The sequence below is a fragment of the Vanellus vanellus genome (genome assembly GCF_965231255.1).
Source record: "Vanellus vanellus genome assembly, chromosome: 12".
Classification (NCBI taxonomy): domain Eukaryota; kingdom Metazoa; phylum Chordata; class Aves; order Charadriiformes; family Charadriidae; genus Vanellus; species Vanellus vanellus.
The window spans coordinates 19,818,172-19,841,954 of record NC_138917.1 but is presented as its reverse complement, the minus strand read 5'-3'; the positions used below and the strand labels follow the sequence as shown (position 1 = coordinate 19,841,954).

Sequence of the window (23,783 nt, the reverse complement as noted above, 5' to 3'; positions counted from 1 at the left end):
TGATTTCTTATAGCATGACTGTAAGTGTGCAATTAAATGCTCGTGAAACCATATGTTGGCTAAATTGTGTGTTCTTCACAGTGCAGAGAAGGAATGGGGCGATGGTATCCGAGGTCTTTCACTCAGCGCAGCAAGATATGCCTTACTCAGACTGGAGGAGGGCCCTCCACACACAAAGAACTGGAGGTACTAGTTTTACACTAATAAAATGCACTGTCATGATTTTCTACTTGCGCTTAAGGAATTAAACTGGACTCCAAACAAGACGCTTTTTGCCTGTGTGAGTGAATTTCAATGCCCAGAATATTAAAAAAAGAAAAGAAGTGTTGAGTGTGCAGGCAGGTGCACTGTCGCTGCCCAAGCCCCACTGTGTGGCCCATGTATGCACAGACCTTTTGTGTCCTTTGGATCTTTAACTGACCTCTGAATTGGTGAATTCAGAAGTGGAACTTGGAGAAACTGTGGAGATCTCCAAGTACAGACGTCCAGAGGCCCACGGTAATTTGCACTGGAGGGACAAAGGAGTCACTATCATTCTAGGATTAAAAATGGCAACAATGGCAAACATTTCTCCCTCTGGCTTTTGTGTGTTGAAGACACGTTAAATGGGAAAGAGCCCTCCTCGGTTACACATTGCACAACTCGGGCTCTGAACAAGAGGACTAGGAATCTACCGAAGAACAGACTTTTATAAATCTTTTCATACCTGCTCAACCACAGCTTAAGAGAGAAAATAACTTAATTGATGTGTAGCAATACCTTAAGGGACAGAAAGCAGGTGGGATCTGTGTTTACATGAAAATATTCATGTTTCCCAACTGTTTGGCACAAGTATAAATAAAACAGTAATGTAAGCCTCTTCAGCTAAGTATGTGAACAGGTTTCACGACTGTCAAAACAATGCGGCGGCAGAATTCCCTCAATGCTTCAAATCTGCTTTGAATCAAGAGAAATAAAATCTTAATTAAAACCCCTCTAATGTGTGAGATACAGAAAAAGACAATATTGAACCACAATTAAAGTGGTGAGAGAGGCAGTTTCTAGAATTGTTTTTGTTAAAGCATTAGTAAAAAATACATTAACTGTTTTTTTTCTCCAGACCTCAGTTGCTGGTGCTTCTGAAACTTGATGAAGATTTACATGTCAAATACCCTAGGTTGTTAACGTTTGCATCCCAGCTGAAAGCTGGCAAAGGCTTGACTATCATAGGATCAGTGATCCAAGGGAATTTCTTGGAAACTTATGGAGAAGCCCAGGCTGCTGAACAGGTCAGTGTCTTAAACAAATTCCTAAAGTAAAAAGGGGTGAGTGGGCAGATAACTTAGAGGTTTCATAATCATATGTGGAAAACAAGCATATCAGTAAGGCTTCTGGGAAAGACAGAGCTACAGCTGTTCAGTAAAGGGCTTGCAAACAAGTTTCAGCTGCCAGTTGTGGCTTTGGGAATATAATAAGATCGATGCTTGCAACATGTGTAAACAGCCTTTCTGCATAAAACTGTCTTCATTTACAAGAAATAATTACTATGGAAGTTTATGTATGCTGATTAATGGAGGGAAGAGGACTATTTAGTTTTCTGAACATACCAAGAAACGTTTCAGTAACTGTCAGTTATTACAAACTTAGCAAATGTGCTGTGTCTCTTTCAGCGTGGTGATAAATTTATTACAAAAAACATTGAAGGATGGTCCTGAAAATTCGTTAACAAATCATTTCATCTTCCTCACTGTGTAAACATGACATCATAGCCCTATTTACATCTGTATAGTACCAGCACATCACTGTACTCTTCCCCAGAGGCTTTTTATACAGGAAAACTGTTATAAAGGCAAAACTCATTCATAGGCTTATGTGGTGACCAAGTTTGTTTGGTTTTTAAACAAAAAAGGGTATGGTATTCTTGATAGGTGGGGGGGAGGTTGGTGCTTATATTTGTAAACTGAATATGGTAACACAGCATGTTGCATAGAAATCTCAAACTGGAAATTCAAGTGAAGTTAGTTAACCTTGGGTTTAAAACGGTGAGTGTTTCAGGATTCAAAAATGGAAAGTAAGATAGTAACACAGATAATCACTACTATGATAGCAGATAACTACTACTGTGAATAAGACATTATAGCACAAACAAAACCCCTTTATCTTAATCTGTTAAAAAAAAATGTGTTTGGACGGGAACTATGCGTATTTTAAACAAGTATTAGACACAGTTAGTGGGTATTTTCTCTTCTGTTCTATTAAGGAAAGCGGATGAGCAGAACTTTGCTTTGAAATGGGTTTTACCTGTGGACGTTTGAACCAGGAATTAACGTTTTAGTCACATGATAAAGAAATACTAAAGAGTTCCTTTTGGTTGTGAGGTTTTTCCTTGTCTGTCTTGCAGACGATTAAGAATATGATGGACATTGAGAAGGTGAAAGGATTTTGTCAAGTAGTTGTAGCCAATAAAGTTCGCGAAGGAATCGCCCACTTGATCCAGTCCTGTGGGCTAGGTGGCATGAAACATAACACTGTGGTTTTGGGATGGCCCTATGGCTGGAGACAAAGTGAAGATCCAAGGTCATGGAAGACATTTATAGGTGAGCTTTACAGGTTCTGTGTGATCAAGCATTGTGAACAGAGATGTTTATTACACACATGGTACACACAGGGGATTTTAACAGAAACCTCGTGCAATTGGTTTTGGATTTTCACCTGTTTTTTCAAGTATTGATTGTGAAGTACATAGTTTCTGATAAAACTGCTCTATGTTTGAAATACCACTTCTTGTAGGTGAAAGATCTTCAAAGATTAATCTAGCAGCTAAAATTAATCCGTCTAATGAATCGTTAAAAAATTAGAGCCTTGAGAGATACTGTTTTTATGGCAAACTATAATTTGTTTGCTAGAAAATATCTGTCTTTTCCCTCGTCCTAACTATCCCTCTCTCTTCACTGCTGGAGCTAACACTCTCCTTGCCCGTACCCCTCTCCTTCCCCCTGTGGTCCAGTTACCTAACACAGTCAAATTAGAGCAGAGGCGATGCTTTCTCTTCATACTTAGCTTTGAAAATTGCTGCTTTTATTCCAAAGATGAAATAGGGCTTGTGTTCCTGTAAGTCTGCTTTATCCTCGCTTTGTCATTTGGTCCGACCTGTCTGTGCAAGCCTTGCTGTGCGTGCTTTATGTAAGCCATGACTTTTATGGTTTGCTGACATTCACTCAGTGAGTAACTTTTTTTTTTTAATGTCTTTTTTTTTTTTTTTAAACCATAGCTTACTCTTGCAGAATTGGAAGTAACTGTCTGTTCTTCCCCTTTTGGGCAGGTACTGTTCGCTGCACAACTGCAGCCCATCTGGCTCTCCTGGTTCCCAAAAATGTGTCTTTCTACCCCAGCAACCATGAGCGTTACAATGAAGGCAACATTGATGTGTGGTGGATTGTGCATGATGGAGGCATGTTGATGTTGCTTCCTTTTCTTCTCAAACAACACAAAGTAAGGAGCTAGCCAAAGAATGACTGTCACACCACTACTTTAAACTAACACACACAGAAACGAGATCCAGTAGTGGAGCCTGTATTGATGAACGAGGATGGATATATTGATAAGTTTCTGTTTCGTAGAGGAAAATATTATTCATTCAAATACTGAGAGTTTGCGTTCCCTCACCAGGTTTGGAGAAAATGCAAAATGAGAATTTTTACTGTAGCTCAGATGGATGATAACAGCATCCAGATGAAGAAGGACTTGGCTACTTTCCTCTATCAACTCCGAATAGAGGCAGAGGTAGAAGTGGTAGAAATGGTAAGGGATTTGAGCCCGTTTTTCACTTTATGATGCAAATGGTGGTATTTGGTTATGACTTGATTACAAGCATGAATTTTTTTTCTTATTTCTGCAGCACAATAGTGATATCTCAGCATATACTTACGAGAGAACTCTTATGATGGAGCAGAGATCTCAGATGCTGAGGCAAATGAGGCTGACAAAAACAGAGAGGGAAAGGGAGGTATGTCATTTGTGGTTGATTTGCTATGGGCTGCTGAGGTGGATGACACAAAGTGCCTTCCTAGTAGTGTTTTAAATAGCTGCCGCTTAAATTTAACTCCTGTGTTCTAGAGATATAAGGAAATGCTTCAGTGTAGCTTTTTTGTTTCCCGAAATGGCATGTAGTCATTGAACAGCCTGGCTGTACTTCCAAAACCATGCTAGAAATTACTTTTGGGGGGGAAACAGTGGCAGTACATAAGCTGTAGAAATGATTTGTGTGTTCCCCTATGCGATGTAAATGATACTGGATGACTTGAGGATGTAAGTCTCAACCCTTTCTTGACCTTGTTTTTGCTTTAAATGGGATGTCCCGGGTTTGTCTCAATTTATAGTATATCCTGTTTTCTTACTGAAGATTTCATTCCGTTCGGACTGTTAGGACACGTAGCTATGAAAGGTGCAGATGATCTAAATTTTTCTGCATGTGTTTGTCCAATTGTTTTTTTGTTGTCAATTTTGAGTCAGATTGTGCATTGTTTCAGACCGTGTCATGATGTGAGCTAGACTGTCTTTTTGTCTTGTGTGGATACAGGCCTCTGTTAGTCCAAATTCTGCACGGCTTACACCCATCAAAACTGTTTAAAGTCAGTTTGGTATGTATTGGCTTGGGCAGATGCCTGGTATCAGAGCTGTCCTAAATGCTAAATTGACTGTACAAAAGAAAGGATACAATGGAACAAAAAGTTTTCCATTGCTTAAACAGAACCAGAGAATGTAAAATAAAGTCTCTGAGTTCACCATGTCATTCATGTACCCTCTAGGCTCAGCTGGTGAAGGACAGACATTCAGTAGCACGTCTGGAGAGCCTCTACTCAGATGAAGAAGATGAGGGGGACCCAGTTCCTGAGAACATCCAGATGACCTGGACAAAAGAGAAATGTGACGCTGAGAAGCGGAACCGAGGCAGTGCTGTGGGAAGCTTTAGAGATCTCATCAGCATTAAGCCGTGAGTCTTGTCAGAGTCAACAGTTTGCACCTCCTGAAACGCTAAATGTGCTGTGCTTTTGTTATCTTTTGTCTCCTAATCCTTGGTTTAGACTTGCGCAATAAACATTGACACCTGACTACTGAAAAGACAGCAGTTAAACTCCTGAGAAATCTCTGACCAGTTAAATGTGGCACAGATCCCTCGGTATTTTACCTGGTATAGGCAAATCCTAAATTGGAGCTGTTAAATCCTATTATAACTTTCTTCCTGTCTCCCAAATACCTCAACAAAACACACAATTAAAAACCAGACTGATCTAAGCAGAATTTAAAAAAAGACTGATAATTTCACTGTCTATTATGTAGTGCGGTTGTTTAACGCAGCAAGGAAGAAGCTGTGAAGATGGTGAAGAATGACTGAATAGACTGTGTGTGTGATAAAACCCTCAAAGACAGAGTTGCTGTTGAAGGAGCACTGACATGGAACAACAGCCGTAGTGTTACCACATGTGTGCCCCTTGAATAGCTAGAAGTAAGAGCTGTATTTGTGGCTTTGTATACAAACGTGTGAATCTCCTGTGACCTCTTTGATGTACTACATCTCACACAAAGCGCTCACTCAGCTTTGCGTACTTGGCAAAGTTCCAGGTTTTTCATCCTAATAAATCAGTGAGAATTCAAATCTAGTTTAGGATGAATCATACAGAGTTTATATACTGTAGAAATTCTGCTGAATTTGGTATTAACTACCTGTACTTTTTCCTCTTCCATGCTTTCAGAGAGTGGGAAAACTTGTAAGTTTGTTGTTTAACTTAGAAGTACGTTTAGATGATTAAGAAGGAAGACGTCGTTTTCTCAACTAAAAGCAGGAAAACTATACATAATTGTGGAAGAAAAGAAAAGGAGTTAAGAGTTGAGCAGTCTTAGCAGTGTTTTTAAAGGGAGTAGGATTAGCCACTTAAGCTAAGCATCATTATAAATAGCATGTAACAAACTACAAGAGTTGTCCTGACAAGAACTAAGTCAGGATAGAAAGCAATTACAGGTCTGAACCTATTTTCTTAAGCAGAGTATGACACAAGAAGTGGGAAACATTACTCATTTAGAGAAGCTCTTGTTCCACAACACTGCTATGATGTTATATCTGGCAGTTTCTGGACGCTAAACAAACCTTTTCTTATAGCCTACAACTTCAAATCCCTGGGGAGGTGCCAATTTTAAATGTCACTTTAGAGAATACCAAACCTTTAGTTTTCAGTTACTTTTCCAAAACTATACATAGTTAATAACAGTATATTGTTTCTGGTGCTGGTTTCTTCCTCACTTCCTGTAAACATAATCTGGCCTCTCTGTTGTCCCTGGCTTTCTGAAGATGACGTGGTAAAGACGGAGGTTGTCCCTGCTCTAAATTAAATAAGAAATGAAATAACAGCGAGGTAGTTCAAAGGGGGTAAACTGTGCTGTTACTACAATAAACATTACTCTTACCATTGCATCTTCTATTTTCTGTTGATATAAAACATTTCTTTGCAAACCTAAATATTCAGAAGAACAGCAAGGTTACTAAAGACTTCACTCATAATATGTAAAGCCGAATTAACAAAACTATGGACTCGTATTTGATTCGTTTCTACTAATACTTTTTTTTAATACATTAAAGTGAAGAAAAAAACCAAGTGGAAATCCTCAAAGCTGCAAATATATTCCCCTTTCGATAAGTCTATTTCAGTATTGTTTTTCCTTTTACATTACCAAAATAATGGTTGATTTCCTGTAGGAAGGAAATATTCTCTGACTCAAAATCCCCGAAGGATACTCTCCAGTTCTATTCCTGCATGAATTGGTGGTGTTTTATGATGATATACTCTGAATAATTAATTCCGTTATCTCTCTTAGCCTGGATTCTTAAGGAGCAGAGGCTTATGACATCATACTGCATCTATTCCCTTGTCTCCCATAACTTTGAAATCAGGTGGCTACTCAGATTTGAAAGCATGATTGAGATTTTAAAGATACTTGGGTCATAATTGTTTCTTGTAAATAGCCAGGCAGAGAGATTGATTAGTGTCCGACTGAAGGAAAGGTTAAAATCCTTATTATACACCAGAAACGCCCCATAAGCAGGCACACATCCAGCCCTTTGCAGGGCATTCCAGCCTACAAATCTGCAGGAAAGCAGGCTTTCTCTGGAGATGTCAACTGCTGTTCAACACAGAAAGACAAGTGCACTCGTGGGAAGTGTGGTCTGAGCGCAATGCTGCCAGTCTCCTACTCGGTTCCAACGGGTCTCTGAGAAAGAGTTTTCCGGTACTGAGTCCAGAGAGGTGTGTGGTATGTGCTGCCACGGGAGTGAGGGGATCTGGAGAGGGCTGCCAGAAGGGAAGGCTCTGCAGTCACAAGTGTCCATGGTCAAAGAGCACGTTCCCGTTGTGCAAATGCGTTTTAACTTCTTATGTAAGACTGTAAATCATCTTTGCAAAATATGCTTCTTGAAGAGCAATGTAACTTCGTAAACTGGAGACTTGACTCCAGGGATCTTAAAACCGATGGACTGGCAGTACCTGAAGAACTCTGTGAAATCTCTTTTGTATCTTTATCACTAAGTTTGAAAAATTTTACTGTGTTGAGCTGATGTTTAACAGGGCATTTAGGAGATGTAAGGTGTGCTTTTAAGGGCCTCTTTAATCATTCTGTTTTCAGAGGTATGTTTCTAACAGTAAGTCTAAATGTGCTTCTTCTACAGGAACCAGTCTAATGTCCGAAGAATGCACACAGCAGTGAAGCTAAATGAAGTTATTGTAAATAGATCCCATGATGCCAGACTTGTTCTCCTCAACATGCCTGGTCCTCCAAAGAATACGGATGGTGATGAAAACTGTATCCTTTCAGGCAAGGCCTGGGTCACATAGAAGATCTTCCTTTAATTTGTGCTCTTAAATTCATTTGGCACAAGCGCTGTCAAGCTGTGAAGTGTCCACTGAGCGGAGGGTACGCGCTTGTGGCCATTATATAGTAATTGCTTCAAGTAAAAGTTGCCACTGGTGGCTCTGGAAGCCTTATAGGTTTGAAATCAGTCTTGTCTAAATTCTTGCTTGATTGAATTTATTTATTTATTAAATTTAATTAAATGAATTAATTCTCAATAGTGGACATAGCAGACGTTTAAGAAGGCATTCACAACAGCCAGCACTCTGGGCAGGGCAGTGTATGGGCTCGAGTGAACAGGAAGTCCTGATGGAGAAAGCGTATCTCAGGCATAGCTCACACGTCAGAATTTGGGAGCTTAGCTCTAAGCACAATGCTCTGGTAAGACTACAGTTCAAACCCACGTGGAGGGATACCTGCACTGTGCCTCTAAGCAGGGCCAGAGCTAAGGGTTGTGACCTGGTGAGCTGGCTGGCACCGCCGTTCTCTGTACACAGCTGCTCTTCAGCCTTGGTTTGTGCCGTTAAAATTAGCAAGCCTGTCACTGGCCTGTGCCAAAAAAATACACGTCACAAATCTCAGACCAAATGATTATTTTCTCCTGAATCTAGCTAGTAGTAGTAGTAATGGCTGTTTCACACCAGCATGCTGGCCAGAGAAAGGATAAAAACACTCCATTTAGCATTAAGGAGGTTTCAACCACAGCTACTACAGCCCAGCAGAGATTTTAAACTTGAGATTATGGGTGAGGATGTTTATTCTTCCACCCTTCCCTGGAGAGGCTGAGCCACTGTGACTGAAAACACACAATATTCACAGAGAGCAGCTGGGAGGGAGTGCGACTGTGTAACCTGGTGCCACCAGCATTGCTGCCGGGCTCAGCTTTGGGCAGCAGCAGGTTCGTTTTGGAGCAGACTGAAACTGGCTCTGTCCGACATGGGGGCAGCCGCTGGCCTCCTCTCACGGAGCATGGCCCTGCAGCTTCCCTGCTACCAAAGCCTTGCCACATAAACCCAACACAGAGGTGAATCACTGTGTATTTTGGTTTTGATACTTCTTTTGTCCTTGACTTCACCGAAACAGACATGGAGTTCCTTGAAGTCTTGACTGAGGGTCTGGAGAGAGTATTACTTGTTAGAGGCGGTGGCCGAGAAGTCATCACAATTTACTCCTGACTTAGTACACGCTTCTAACGCTGGGCTACATTTACCTTCTTGGCGATAACGGACATTCCAGTTTTAAATGGAGAAGAAAAAAAAAAGGTTTTTTGCCTAACTTTCTCCTCATCCAGTCCTATTCATTGTCTTTCCATTTGCAACATACATATCTTTTGGGATTGCAGTATTGTTACACCATCCAATTAGCAACATAAGTTAATTGTGAAGCTGCCACATTATTCAGTTTCTGCTTTGGTACTCCAGCATTTGTGCATGTAGTTTAACACTAAACCTATTCTTAGTCAGCACTGCTACGTGCAGTATTTTTAGTAACTGTATGTAAAGTTAGGACATGAAAGCCAGTTACTGTAAAAAGATTTTAAAAGCTTTTTATATTAGGTTTGAGGGATAGAATTACATTATATAGCAGCTAGTTTCTGCTGAAGTTCAGCTATAAAGCATTTTCTAAGAGCACACTAAATTGTAAGAGAGGACTGGAAAAGCTTTGTTTTTCTGGGTTTATTTCCAGAACTAAACTCTCAGTATTGGATAAGAATTTATACTTTTAATACATTTATTGATAGAGATTTAAATAAATTATGTTGATATAGTTAAAACTATGTATGTAGCTTGCTACAGATTGTGTTGCTTCTGAGACTTGAGGTTCTGTGAGGCCAGATCCCTATTTATTTTTGTATTTATTTGTCAGAAATATTGGATACGCAGATGCAGACTGTTTAGGATGACAAAGATCTCACAATAAATTTTGAATCATCAGTGGATTGAAGGACCAGTCCTGTGCAGTATTTCCATGCTTTAAATTTCTTGCAGACCATCCATCAAAGTACATTGAGCATGTTGGAGTCCCGTCTGTAGAGCCAGGCGCTATGCTGCACGCACAGCGATGGGATTGCACTTGCACAAGTACAGGGGACCTGCTGCTTCATTGTATGCTTTATGCCCTTAGAGGAAAAAGAAGAAAAGAAGACCTATATAAACCAATAAGTCTCTGGAGATTTTATCAAGCCCACTGAGTTGTACTTTATGTACAGAACATTCGTATTTTTTCAATAAAATGTTGCATACACTTTAAACCTATTCTCTGTTCTGTGTGCTCTGATGAATTACCTAGGAAAACCCTGTCTCTCCTTCCCTGCGCAGCACTGCTGTGACCTGACTTCAGCGCAGCGGCACAGCTGGATCCGCCGTGTGAGGAGAAGGTGGTGGAGAGGTGGTGGTGCTCCCCCAAATAGCACGCGTACTGTACTGCGGAGGTGCCAGCTTAGCCTTTAAAGCAACCTGGTGGAGTGCCTCAGTGAATAAAGGCTCCCGCATCTACCATAGGCAATAGCCAGGTAGAACTCCATACCTGTAGACTTTGAAACACACTCAAGCGGGTACCCCCTCAAGATTTCCAGCTCTCTGGGAAAGCCATAAACCCATACAATGAACGTGTGTGAGCTCACCTCTATGGGATGCATCAGTAGTATGGGAAGAAAGGTGGGCATCAACACGTTTCTCTGACCCGCGTGCTCGTGCTAGTTGGTATATAGTTCTGTCAGCCCTGTTGGGATAGTGCTCCTGGTTGTTTCGCTGGCAACAGCATGACAAACTTGTCTGTGAGACTGAAATCTGAGAAACTATCCAGGCTTTTATCTTGAATAAGAATGACATAATAAAAAAAGGCTTGTTATATGAGTTTTATACATGAAGCCTAAGTTCTGTCTGTGAAATAGGACACACCTGATGGGAGCTGGATGGTGTTAGTGCGTGCAAGACCCCTGCAAGACAAACAGCCAGGAAACAACTCTAGGGTGCGCTCTCTACTGGGTATTTATTTTTTTAACAAGTCTTTGCTTTTTTGGTTTTGAAAACCAAAATTCATTTCACCCACATTTTAAAACCAATGGCAAGAATAAAGCTTGCTTATTTGTAAATAGTGTGCTCTTTGTAGAGAGATTATTTTTACATCTTCAGAGGACTGAGTAGTAGTATGCAAGTGTACAGCAATCAGTGCAGTTTACACCTATTTACAACCATTCTTCTATAGGAGCAATAAAAAAAGTTTATGAAATTTTTTATTCCTCAGACTTTTGTAGGCCTAACTGTCTTTTACCAAATGTAAACTTCTAATATAAACATGCTGAGAAATACATACACTTACTCCTTATGAAACTTTATGCATTTAGGTGACATAATTCCACCTCACAAAAGTATTTCAGTGCCATCTATTACCTGACCCAAGTAACCTGTTTGTGGCTTCACTGTGTTTTTAACATCAAACCAACAAACCGACTACCCTTACAGATATATTACATTAGGTTTTCAGAGGTGATTCTATGCGATGTGGATTAAAAAACCCTAATTCAGCATTGTGTGGACCCCTAGGCTCCAATTATTTAAGACATCTCTATATATACGAGGTTAAAAATAAGTTCCTCTAAGACTTTGCGTACGTTAAAGTGCAGAGTCTGGGGGTGCATGTCAGTGAGACCTGGAAGTAGCATGGAAAAGGTCATATAAGAAAAACACCAGTGAAAAAGGTAATTTCCAGTTGAGTCAGTTTCTGTGAGGGTAACTGAAGGGTCATCTGCCACTCCTGTCCCTACTCTAAAACGTTTTTTTTTTTCGTAAGGAGATGAGAACATTGCAATTAAAGCATAAAATGATAAAGTTGATTTAAGCTCTGTGTATATAGGTATACAGAATTACACTTAAAACCTCTATGGTATCATTTTAATAATTAGTTATTTAAAAAATCCTCCTGTAGCACAAAGATGCCGCTTTGCTTTAGCTTTCACTTCCAGAAACCTCGCCATCAAACAAACCCTGCAATCAAAAAGCTGTTTCACTTTCTGTGAGGAGCAGTGCGTGTTTCCCCCTCGGTTTCCCAGCCCTGGCCCGGTCAGCACGGCAGGCTGCCTTGGCCGCGGACACCCACCAGAGGGCACCGGGCTGCCTCCTGCGCTGGGTCCCCAGGCGTGAGGAACGCCACGGCGACGCCCGGATTATTTGGAAATTAATGTTGAGTAGTAATTTTTCATGCTGTTCATCTAAACAGTACTTCTTTGAATGCTAGATGCTCTGGTAGGAAATGAAACGTGATAAATTAAAAAATTTCCATTTAAACAATACACCCTCCTCCCCTGTCCCCATTTCTCATTTTCTCATCTGCGTCATCCATAATAATGTTTGCTTCTTCAGTAGTTCCCTTGGGAAGGGAAAAACTGCCTCGTGCTGTGCTCTGGAAGTCAAAAGTTCTCATTCCATTCTGGAGTAATTATCCCCCGGCATAAGTCACTGGCCCAGGTCTGTAGGCAGATGCTGCCAAGACAAAGTGCCGCTTTCCCCTGGGGAGAGGTACCCCTCCGCTCTGGGTTTGCCACGTCAGCCAGCAGCAGTCAGAACTGCAGCGCAGTCCAGCAGGTTATGGGGTTTTGAGGAAAAGTTCCCATCATAGTCACACTCTATATTCCAAGATCAGGCAGCTCTTTGAACAGAATGAGCCCTGCCAGTGGACAATCGACTGAAACGGTGTCTACGGTTGGCAATTTCTGTCCAAAATTATCTCTCAACCCTTAAAATAATGCAGGCAGGCCTCTGGCCATTGGGAAAATGGCCCTAAGGGCATGTCTGTTCCTCTAGCTGGGCAAGGCCCCTGCCAGCTGGGCAGATACTGCTCACTCCTGGCAGGCCCGATGTTCATTTCATCGGTCGGCTCCTGAAGCAAGCCTGTCCTAGTGCCACATGAAGTGCTAGACAGCCAGGGCACTTACTGTGAGTGGCGGGCTAAATCTGAGCTGAGAAATGGGTGAAAAGCTGAGGAAACAGGACAATTTCAAAAGGAAAGGGGTACCTGGCTAGTGCTGAGTGGCAATGGGTGGTGTCCCTGACTCATCTCTGCGCAGGGCTTTAGCTGAGGCCCTTTCACTTCTCTGCACCACCTGGTGGGACTCCTAAAGCAGCTGTCAGTACCTGACACCATGAGGTCTGAGGTTCTCCAGCTGGCAATAACTTCTGCTGTTCCCTGGCAATGTCAATAATATAGATGTCACTACTGAAACAGAAATGTGGCAAGATGTGTCCACAGCCCAGAGAGATGGCACTGCTAACGGGTTACTGACAAAGTTAGAGACCTCAGGTGGAGGTCTCAACCTTTTAGAGGTCTGTGTCGTGCAAGTGGGCCAGTGACTGTGGTGTTAAAACAAATGTAAGAGGATGGGCCTGTATGCTGCATAAATTTCAGCCAGTATTAAATAAGTAAATCAAAAATCGATCTATCTCACCAAGGAGTGTTTTTACAGAATTGCTAGAAGAGGAAAGCACCAGCTGGGCCATTAATTCTCTAAGTGAAGGCAGCCAGATCTGTGACAGGATATTCTGGGCTAGCTTCAACAGGGAGATGAAAGCATCAAAACGATGCAAGCTACCATTTTGGTGCATAAATAGCCAATGCTCGGCTACTATTCATCTGTTTCCTTTCATCCAACCTTATATTGCCGACGTTTCTGCTGTCAGATATGCATATAACCATTTAATTCTTGCTCAACGTTCCTCTCAGCCCAAATCTAGGGAATTTCATAAAAGAAATTGAATTGCCATAGCTTGCTACTGCTTCTGGAGGCAGTCCTGCCTGCCTGCTCCTGCTTCTTCTTGTGTCTTCTACCTCTGCCCATTTTGTGCTGGCTCAAGCAGTCATACAGCCATATAGCAATGGGATGGGACCATGCCTTTTGGCAGCAGTGACAAGTTATGCCCATTTAAACTCCTCTTTAAACTGCAGCATTGGCTGTGAGAGAAAAGTTAAATGGCCTGCAAAGTCACTCCTCAGAAAATGATGCTTTTAAGAAGAACCACATATTTTCCTTGCCAGCTCCAAGATGGGAGATGTCCTCTTCATGTAGTTTTTTCTCTTTCCAATAAAATACCGCTGCCAGGAGCACAAAATATTGTCCGTACACCTCCAGACATAAGGCAATCTCCAAGGTTCAAATACAGTTATGTGTTGGAGGGATGTGAAGCATAGCTGCCATAGTGTAGAGAACACACCACATACACTCTTGTTTGTAGGGTTCAGGAGGAACACCAGCTTCGTATTTTTGTAAGATGGGGTTGGCCTGTCTTTGGCACTGGTGCAGGAAGTCAGGGCAGTCAGTCTGAGTGAAGGTAAGTTCTTCATTCCAACCCGACCCAGATGTTTAAGTTTCAAAAAATTATACCTTTGTAAAGCTCTTCAGCAAAAACTGAAACACAAGAGCTGAGGTGAGCCGCTCTCAAAAAATGCTGTTTTCCATGTGACTTAATACAAGAGTGTCCGTATCTATGGTACAGCCTGTGACTTACATTGAGCAGTTGTGTATGATGTTGTATATGATGTCATCAATGCTAAGATGTATGACCGCTCTCTGACAACTTAGTCCTTTGCATTGTGCATCAACAAGAGGCAAAACCAGCAGCCAGCAGAACATGGGAATGAAAAAATAGCTTGTAGAAATAGAACAAGAAATAAAGTACCCAAAGTCAAGAAGCTTATGAATTGATCCTGATTATTGTTCATTTTTGGTTGGGTCTTTCAAATGTCAGGCAGTTACTACTTCTACAGAAGACTCACTCTCAACCTGCAAGCAACAATAAGGATTTTAAGAATTACATCTTAAAATCCAAAGGCATAAATTCTAAATTCAATACTTAATGTAGGTAACAAGGTAGTAAGTCATATGACTGCAGTACTTTGCCAAAGCTGCCTGCTTTTTGTAGCCAAATACATAGGTTTTCCTGTTACATATCTGAAAGTGTAGCAATTAGTTTCACTCTGCTTTTACATTTACAGCTATGATTAAATACCTTGATTCCCTTTCCATTAGATTAAAAAAAAAAAACCAACAGTTAATAAAGAATCAATTGCTGAGGCTTTAAAAAAAAAAGAAATTCACCAGCGAAACATTAAAGATCTAAATGGAATATGTAAATAGTACCCATCAAAATAAGCTGGCTACAATCAGGACTGAATGTATTTTTAGTTGGCCCCTTTCATGTCCTTCACCAGAGTCCACACAAGCTGTTCCCACAATATAACTCTTTGGGGCTTATCTGCTCTTTTCTCTTTCAAGGACAAGTACAATCACGTTCCCCAGAGGCCAGCTGTGCTAGGGGTGAAGTATGGCCCTGTTTATTGTTTATGGACTTTAAACTAGCACAACTCTTCTCTTGTCAGAGTGGCTTCAGCTCTGTTTTTCTTAAAAGTGTGTTTGGTTGGGCTCCATTCATTACCATTTTCAACAACTCGCTTGCATTTACGGAGATATTTCTCACCTCAAAAGAACTTGTTGAAGTGGCCAGCCAGGCCAGCCAACTAAGATGAACATACTGAAAATAAAAAGCAGATGAGCTTTACTCCAGGCTGTCTCCTAGGTGGATTCAATTTGACTCCCGTGCCCTGTTTTTCACACACTAAAGCTAAAGCTGTGTAAGATTCTGCTGTGAGCAAAGCTTAGCAGTTAGATTGTTCCCAGAGTGGTGCATGGTTTCTACAATGTATTTTTTCCCTCAGATTTTAAAACCAACTCCTTTCAAACAGGCATGATTTACTCCTTGTGTTTGGGGACAGAACACTCCGTCTACTTTCTTCTTTCTGACAGCTGTTATGTCAGTAATGAATGGAAACTGGCATAAAATCCCCATAACCGGGTAAAACAGAAATGGTTTACCTTAGCATCTGCACAATCAGGCCGTACACCTTAAGAATGCATACTGAGCGTAGATAATATTGCCCTGAAAGTCAGTATGGCTACATCCGAATATGGCTAAATCCGATTCTGGCGTTTGCATCTCCTGCCATCTCCTGTCATCTCCTGCACAGAATTCCTCCTGGCTTCCTGGATAGACTGTTCCTTGGGTACAAGGCAGCCCAGGATGGCGGCTTTGGAGAAAGTAGGTTATTCTCTCTGTAACACTTAGAGACCTTTCACTCTGAAGGCTCCTTGACCCCCATGGAGGTAAACATATACAAAATCGGGGATATGATTAATTCAAAGTACAGCCTCTGATCTAAAGCACATGTCAATTTTTAGTATACATAAATAAACACTATTGCTGTTGAAAATTGCATAAGACAGATCTAGTTACTTGAAATGTGTCTCATGGCTGTAAAGACTAGCACTTATTGGAGAGGAGGTGGAGGAAGAATAGGTATGTGAGACAAGAATGCCAAGTCATAAGGTTTAGACCACATGCCCTCTAAGACCATGGATTTACATCCCTGCACTTTCCCCTCCCTTTTAGCTTTCCTCTGATACCAGGACTGGTGTTAATTTTCCTGAAACCCGCATCTTGCATGAAGTTAGAACAAAAATGACAGTAGAAGTGACAGAGATGCTCTTTACTATTATTTCTGATCTACACAGAAGTAGCAAGTCAGAGAAAACTTCCTGGGAGACTGAAGTTAGAGGCAGGGTTTTTTTTCTGTGTTAATTTGCCTCTGTTGGTGAAGCCTGCAGAGAGAACAAATCCTGTTAGAATTCACAGTGCTTGTTTAATTGGACATTTGTGATTATGCCAAGAGTTTGTTCTAGTAGGAGTATGCGGGGGGTGCCCTTTCTCATATCGCAATTCAGTGCTGTGGGGTTACAAACTGAATAAATTTGTGTGTGTGATTTTATAGTTAATACATCAAAACGCGCCAACATGTATCAAGTTACATTTAGTGTCGCAATCTAGTTAAAGAGAGGCAGCTCTTAGTGCAGAGTCTGTAAGGAGGAAAAAGTCACTCCTGTAATCTCTTCAAAGTCTAACACGATTAAGAGACTGACCCTTCTCACACCAGGCTTAAGTATCAAAACCTAATTAGAATCTCATTACTAACCATATGTCCACAATCAAATCCAGGGTACTACAACTTGCCTGTCAGTTTTTTTAGGGAAACTCAATAATGCCTTTAAATTGGGCATAGAGTGGCAAATTTTCTAAGAAGCGGAGAAGGCAACTTAGAAAAAAAATGAGAAGTCAATAGTCCTACAGACAAAATGTTTAGAGGAAAAAGTCTACATATTTTAGCAAAGTTGACCTTCTCTTGATGCTGACATTTCTTTTGCTTTAAGGTGTATCACACAGATACCAAAATTGGCCAAAAAATCGTTCTCACCTTTGCAACTAATGAATTAGACATGCTTCAAGCCCGATGTCCAAGTCATTTTATATACTGGATTCATCAAAGAAACCCATGTCAAACACTCATAAAGAGACTCCAAACCTGCTGCATTAGGGTACCTAGCTTGTGACACCTATAAATTTCTTGGAGATAGTAGAGCTTACAGAAGCTGTTGAACTCCTCAGGAAACAAGATTCAGTTGTCATCATGCCAGTTCAGGCCAATTTTTCATTTAAATTTTGGAGTTTAAAATGAACAATCAATGCTCAGTTTAAAAATCAGAAATTACTCCAAATGCAATACTCTGAGTTACTGGATTGAAATGAAATTTGGATGAAAAATTTGCAGGCTGAGGGCATCTCCACAGGTTACTCATACCACAAATAAAACAAAAAAAACAACCATCCTTAAAGAGGTCCAGGTACCTCTGCTAAGCCACAAGAAGCAGCTAGAGTTTTTCTTGTGTTGAACTCCTCATCAAAATTACATTTGAAAACCTTATTTACTAGCACAAATACATGATTCTTCATACCTCTTGGTTTACCACTGAAAACCAGACAGTACCAACATAAAAATCCAGCTTTTATTTCAGTCAGTGGGTCCCACAGTTCTGTGTTCAAATAGCCATCCTTTTCAAAAGGACGGTTAAAATATGCTAGGTTTAATGTCTTCTTTGTTGCCACGGCAGGAATGCGAAATAAAACTTGTCTCCATTATTGCTGATGGACCAAGTACATCCTCAGGGAGAAGTCGAGTTTTCTCATCGCTGCTCTCAGCAAAAAGAGTCTCTGGCTCCAACACAGATGGTGTCATGGCCGTTCTCAGTACATGAACGGAACAAAGTAAAAGAGCCTTTCTGCAGCCAGGCTCAGCAGCAAGGAAAACCCCCATGCTTTTTATTCGTTGGGGTTTTTTGGTAATAAATGTCAAACATGTTAGGAACGGACACAACTTCCATTAATGTCACTGGGAAAGTGACATTATGTATGTCATATCTCTAGCAGTCTCTATAGCCACTTCTAAAAGCATTCTGAACTCTGAAAGACAATAAGGATGTGCTCAATATATTGATGTCATGTTTTTCAGGACATGCCATAGAAACAGGAGCCTTGGGAATTTATGTAATCTCTTGTTCACAACTGGAATTGTACAATTAAATATTGTTTATTCTTCCACATTTCAAAATGTGTTATTTATGTGTTCACTGGTAACTCCATGAAATTTCATACTTGAACACCTGCTTTTAGGAAGAAGTTTTTTTCCCCCCAAATAGATACATTTCAACAAAAGGTCTCCTAAATAGAACTTGGCAGATACTCAGCATACTGCTATGACCAAATGTGAATAGAGATAGCCCATAGTGCCACTCCATATGGCTTATTTGCCTGGATACCACTCTTAGACCTATCACATTATTGAGTTCATTTCTGTTCCAGCACCTCCTCTTGATAATGTTAAGAAAAGGGCTCTCTTTCCTCAGTGAAAGGCTGATCCTTCTCTACACTGCATTTTCCCTTGTTGGGCCTCCAGCATTTCCTCTCCAGTACCTTCTCCATATTGTATGTGTGCACTCTTTCTGAGATACCAAGGCTTACAATCCAGCCTCCAGGTTGGCCTCTGCATGCTACTTGGCTGTAGCCCCTAGCTACTTTGGACATTTTGGATCACGAGAGCAATGAAACCCACCACTGGGTTACTACTGGTGATCTGAAAAAGAGCCCTGAATACCCAGAGAGGGCACCTGGGATCACCACAGGTGAGGCAGAATTAATTAACTACTTGGGGTTTCTATTGGCTAGCAGTGACTGCCACTCAGGTCTGCAGCTGTGCTGATGAGTATTAATACCACCTGTGTAAGGAAGAATGCTCTTTTCTCAAGGCTGTGGCTGTATTCTTGAAGTTTCTGACTAGTGCAGCTTCTGACTCGGTTACAATAGAGTCTCGCATATTCCAGAGCATCCTCCCTGACAATGAAGTCCTTGGGAACAGCATGGCGCTGTATGCCAGCGGTGTCTGTGGTTAGTTGTTTATCTTCCACTGCTTTATCTCTTTGGAAGCACTGGTTGTTATCTGAAGCTTGTAAAGAACTATTTGCCTTACTGTTCCTCTGCTTCTCACTGTGTTAGCTTCTCTGGTCCTTGGAGGGCTTATGATTAGCATGATTTGGGATTTTCGTTATTTTTTGATAGCCAGAACCCCTACTGGTCTTTTGCAGATATCTGTTATTAAGCATTGTAAGCTATTTATGGTGTAGTATTCTAAATGTCTATATGGGAATTCTGCAAGACTGTATCCCTCACTCAACAAATTTGTGAGAGGTATTTTATGCAATACATGTGGTGTCTGATTGAAGCTGTTCCTGATTCCTAGCTTATCTTGAACTCTTAAGTACTTTGGTCTTTTGGAGGGTGGAATAGCAAGCTGTTGTCAAAGATGCAATGGGATCCTTGGAGCAGCTATACTGTCTCTATGAATGTCTGTTAGTTCTTCTGTCTTTTTAGAATTAACTCGGTAAGAACCATTGTGGGGACTGTTTGTGCCACTTCATGGGCAGGTACCCATAGAAAGGAGTTTGAGCTTAGGGACTCTGGAGTCAGTTAACAAGCATGTCTACTAAGGACTAGTAACTAGGGAGGAGGCAAACACATTAAACACCAATAACTCAGAAAAATCCAGCTCCTCTACTGACTAGTCTATCAGCAGCAAATATGGAAATGGGCTCCTTGGTGTCCTTGCTCTTTAGTCAAATTGCTTTTAAATATGATTACATGGTCCTGAAAGACATGACTAAGCTCCTGAAAGAGCAGCCCTATAAGGAGAGGAAATGTATGAAGGTGTCTTAAATGAGAACGGATGTCCTCAGGTAGCAGGAAAGAGAAGGGCAAGACATATACAAGGTATCTTCTAGGTTGATGAGGTAAATCACTGCTTTTAAAACCTGATATCTACATGGCAGTTTCACAGGAGAACTAACCAAGCAAGGTGTAAAGAGGAAAAACTCAAAGCCTCTAAAGTAATCTTCCTATTGAGAGAGAGATGTGAGAAACAGTTTGGCTACTAAATTCCATTGTTTTGTCTGCATTGGCCTAGAGTTTCTTGCAGTGAAAAGCTTAGAATTACCCTTCATACAAAGGATAAACTGGAGACAGAGTAAACAAGCTGCCTTACTTATCTTCCCTGCCCTGTTTACGTGCATACTTGCATTACTGACTGTTGATAGCTCCTGCAGAGCTAACCAAACATTAGAACATTGCTTTCAGTGTGAGGACATGGGTAGCATCTCAAAACACTGTGCCTTGGGAAAAGGAGGCTCAAGGAGTAATAGAAATGCTGCTGGTGCCACTTACTTGTTTTCCTGGTTATCAGAAGCAAGAACAGGATTATTGAGGGAACAGCCTAGAGGCTTCACAAGGTGCCCTGCAGCTAGAGAAAACCAACCAGGCCCTGCTAGACAGATAAACTAGTGACAGAAATCTGACTTTCCTGTGAGGCCTCACAGCTACAGGAGAAATGAGGCACTACAGTGACATACCTTTGCCTTTCTACTGTCAGACTAAGCAAGACATGAAGAACTCTTCAAGAAAAAGCTGCAGCTCAAGAAATAGGATTCCACAGCTTGTCATTCTAGCTTTGAGGTAATCCCAGAGTTTCCTCCTCTGTGTCTCCAAGAATTCCTGGTGCCCCAGTATTGAGCAAAGCTGCCATTGATTTGTGTAGGATCTGGCACAAACATAAGGCTTTTGCTTGCTTAAACTTGTGCTCCCACAGTCACTGGAGAGCTCAATCCTTTAAGAAGCAGGCATGTGAAAGAGTGAGGAGGCTAAAGTAGCACAAAACCTAGTAAAGAGAACCAAAGACAACTGATCTGCGAGTAATTAGAATAAAAGCAAGCTGTTGGTACTACATGCAGTTTGGGGTTACTGAAAGTACTAACACTAAATCTTGCTTTGGGTGCAAAACCTGGCTAGTCTATGGGGAAAACTGCTGTGACTTATCTTGGGAAATGGTCAGAAGGGTGTGGTGGACAAATATTACTTTGTCTAAGTTGTGGGATGGAAAAGAAGAAATTGTGGTACCCAGCAGCAAGCAGTTGATTTGGCTTTTCAATTATGAAATTCATTCTGAAATCAGTATTACTGAGTATTGACCTTGAAGTTTCTCAGGTTGGGAAGGGGAGCGGAGAGAAAGAGTTGTAATTGTGATTTGTAAGAGTTTGTAGCACTACACTCTTACATGGGTTGCAAACAGTGTACTGTGTTCACAAAGCATGTGTCACAGAACAGGTCAAACTGTCAGTTCAGGGAAGTCTCATGTTATATTCAATCCTCCATGTGCTGTTGTACAGTAAGCCCTTATTTTTGAGCTTTTTAATGTGTAAAATGGAACTGGTTTCTTTATTACAATCTCAGTAGCCTATATACAGCCCATTGCAAGAGATGTTAAGTCTTAAAAGCTCCAAGATAGATACTGAGTCTTGAAAGCTCCAGTGAGATTTGCTAGTTATTGTAAACAAAACACCTCTCCTGTTTACCCTTCCCTAGTTTAACATTTGCAAACTTCTATTAAGATCGCTTTCAAGCAAGTAGAGAGTACACCACTGACTTGCCCTTTTTGGCAACTTCTCCCTAGAAGTTCCAGAAAGTGCACTCATTTATGAGCCTTTCAGGATAAATGAGATTTGTATCAATGTGTGAAGGGATTATCTAAGGGAGAACTGACTAAATGTCAGAAGGACTTCTCTGATGTGGTGACAATATCTCAAATAGCCTAGTTCCCACATCTGTGGTTACGAGAGCAAAAGTCTGTAAAAATAGTTACTATCAACAGTCTACTAGTAGAAACACCCTTGACTGTGGACAAATTCTCCTTTTTGAAGTTCACATTGACTCTGAATAGTCACAACCCCACATGCTACAGCAGAAATAAGGCATAGCAATTTTGCAGAAACTCTAGCCTGCAGTACTGGTCTTGAAATGGTGCTAAAGATAACTAATCTAAGGTTTGTCTGCACTGTTGTAAAAAGTTCAGATAAGTGAAGAAAGGAGCTAATGTCTTCCCTCCCACTGAGAGATGTTCTAGATGGCCTTGTATAAAGTTATTCTAAAATGCTGTTTCTAGGATTGGACCCTTTTCGATAACTTCCAGATTGTCACCTCCTAACGACTGCAAACTGATCTAGAGTCTGCCTTGCTTTCCACTTTTTTTCTAAGCTGATGCTAGTACTACTTGTGTGGGAAGTAGCGGTATGATTTCTTTTGCTGTCACTTGCTTTTCTAGTGCTGCTAGAGCTTGTCTTTTTGTTTCTACAAGATGAAGTCAGTAAGGCACGGACAGTATTGCTGCTCTGGAAAAAAGCACTTCAGCTAGAATTGCCTTTGTTTAGTCTCCTGCTTTCCTGTGCCCTCCAGATATGACCTATTGCAGTAGTTCTTTATGTGGCTAGAATGAAACAGCAAGGGTTGCAAATGCACTAGGAAGGGCTCCTGTGCAGCTCCTTTTCCATGACGGAGCATGGAAAATACACTTTTTCCCTCAGTGTGGCATGATGATTTGAGAGCTGTAGTTCTTCTGCCCTGCAGTGCAGGAAAAGTATATGCAGAGACAAATGTCTTGCATGTAGAGCTTTTATTATAGCATTTTTGGTTGGCCTGCATGAAAGATGTGGCAATCAAATAGGTACCTGGTTGTTATGACTTAGAGCAGTTCCTCTGTTGAGAATACGTATTACTACTAAACAAGTTAATTCAGAGTGGTATGAAGGTTGTCACAGAGCTGTGAGATATCAGCAGTTGTGCCCTCTGTCACTGCTTCTGCAATACTTAAAAAAAAAAAAAAATCTGGGTATCCTTAGCATAGACTTCTGTTTGAAAGATTTAATTTTTCAGGATACTTTAAGTATATATTTTTTCTAGATGGACAGCTGCAGGAAAAAGTGGTGTGCACAATTCAAGTATACCTACATTTTTTTCTGCAATTGAAGCAATAGAAAAAAATCTTCCAGTTGAAAAATAAGGACAATGAATTGAAGGTGCAGCTGAGATAACTCAAACCAGCAGGATTCTGGTTTCTTTATACTTGGAAGACAGTAATTTTGCCCCTGCCAAAATATGTGTTTATGATATATTTAGTGTGAGAACCATAATCAGAGCTGGCTGAGAGACAAAATTTCCACATTACGCAAAAACCTTTTGTTTATAAAAACATCTCCCAAATGGAGACAAAGTAAAAAAAATAAGACCTTTTGTGTGATGAAACTTGATGATTAACAACCTGAAGTGAAGTAAATTTGACAGCATCCTTGTGTATCTGATTTGTGTTGCCCGGTTCCAGATGTATACATGGTACACATGTGAGTTGTCAGAGAACAAAGTAGATCTTTGCCAAATGTTTTTATGTGGAGTTTTTGTTCCACAGAATCATCACTTTGACAGCCATTATATCAGAATAAGTGATTCTGTCTACATCCCTTCTTCAAGAAAGATGTCAAAGCACTTGCTGGAGCTCTATGGTAGAAGTGTAGCAATGTTTCTGGAATTCTGGTACCCATGTGATGGATGGCACCAGTCTCTACTCCCGCTGCACTGAAAGTTTGTTATAAAACT

The 23,783-nt window shown here is 40.9% G+C and overlaps 1 protein-coding gene across 5 annotated transcripts in view; it reads left to right on the top strand.

The window, feature by feature from the left end:
- The window catches only part of SLC12A4 (solute carrier family 12 member 4), a gene marked incomplete at its 5' end in the record, with an annotated part of 50,718 nt that extends 40,585 nt beyond the window's left edge, over positions 1-10,133 (top strand). For 3 of the 5 annotated variants that reach the window (XM_082489657.1, XM_082489659.1, XM_082489658.1), the window contains 9 exons: positions 82-186; positions 1,100-1,268; positions 2,381-2,576; positions 3,302-3,471; positions 3,649-3,780; positions 3,878-3,985; positions 4,788-4,972; positions 7,697-7,830; positions 8,962-10,133. In XM_082489657.1, the coding sequence (XP_082345783.1) occupies positions 82-186; positions 1,100-1,268; positions 2,381-2,576; positions 3,302-3,471; positions 3,649-3,780; positions 3,878-3,985; positions 4,788-4,972; positions 7,697-7,830; positions 8,962-9,053 (1,291 nt within the window). In that variant the 3' untranslated portion in view covers positions 9,054-10,133. The remainder of the gene's footprint in view (positions 1-81; positions 187-1,099; positions 1,269-2,380; positions 2,577-3,301; positions 3,472-3,648; positions 3,781-3,877; positions 3,986-4,787; positions 4,973-7,696; positions 7,831-8,961) is intronic. The other 2 variants (XR_014269643.1, XR_014269644.1) reach the window with 2 other exon arrangements.
- Between the last annotated feature and the right edge of the window lie 13,650 nt (positions 10,134-23,783).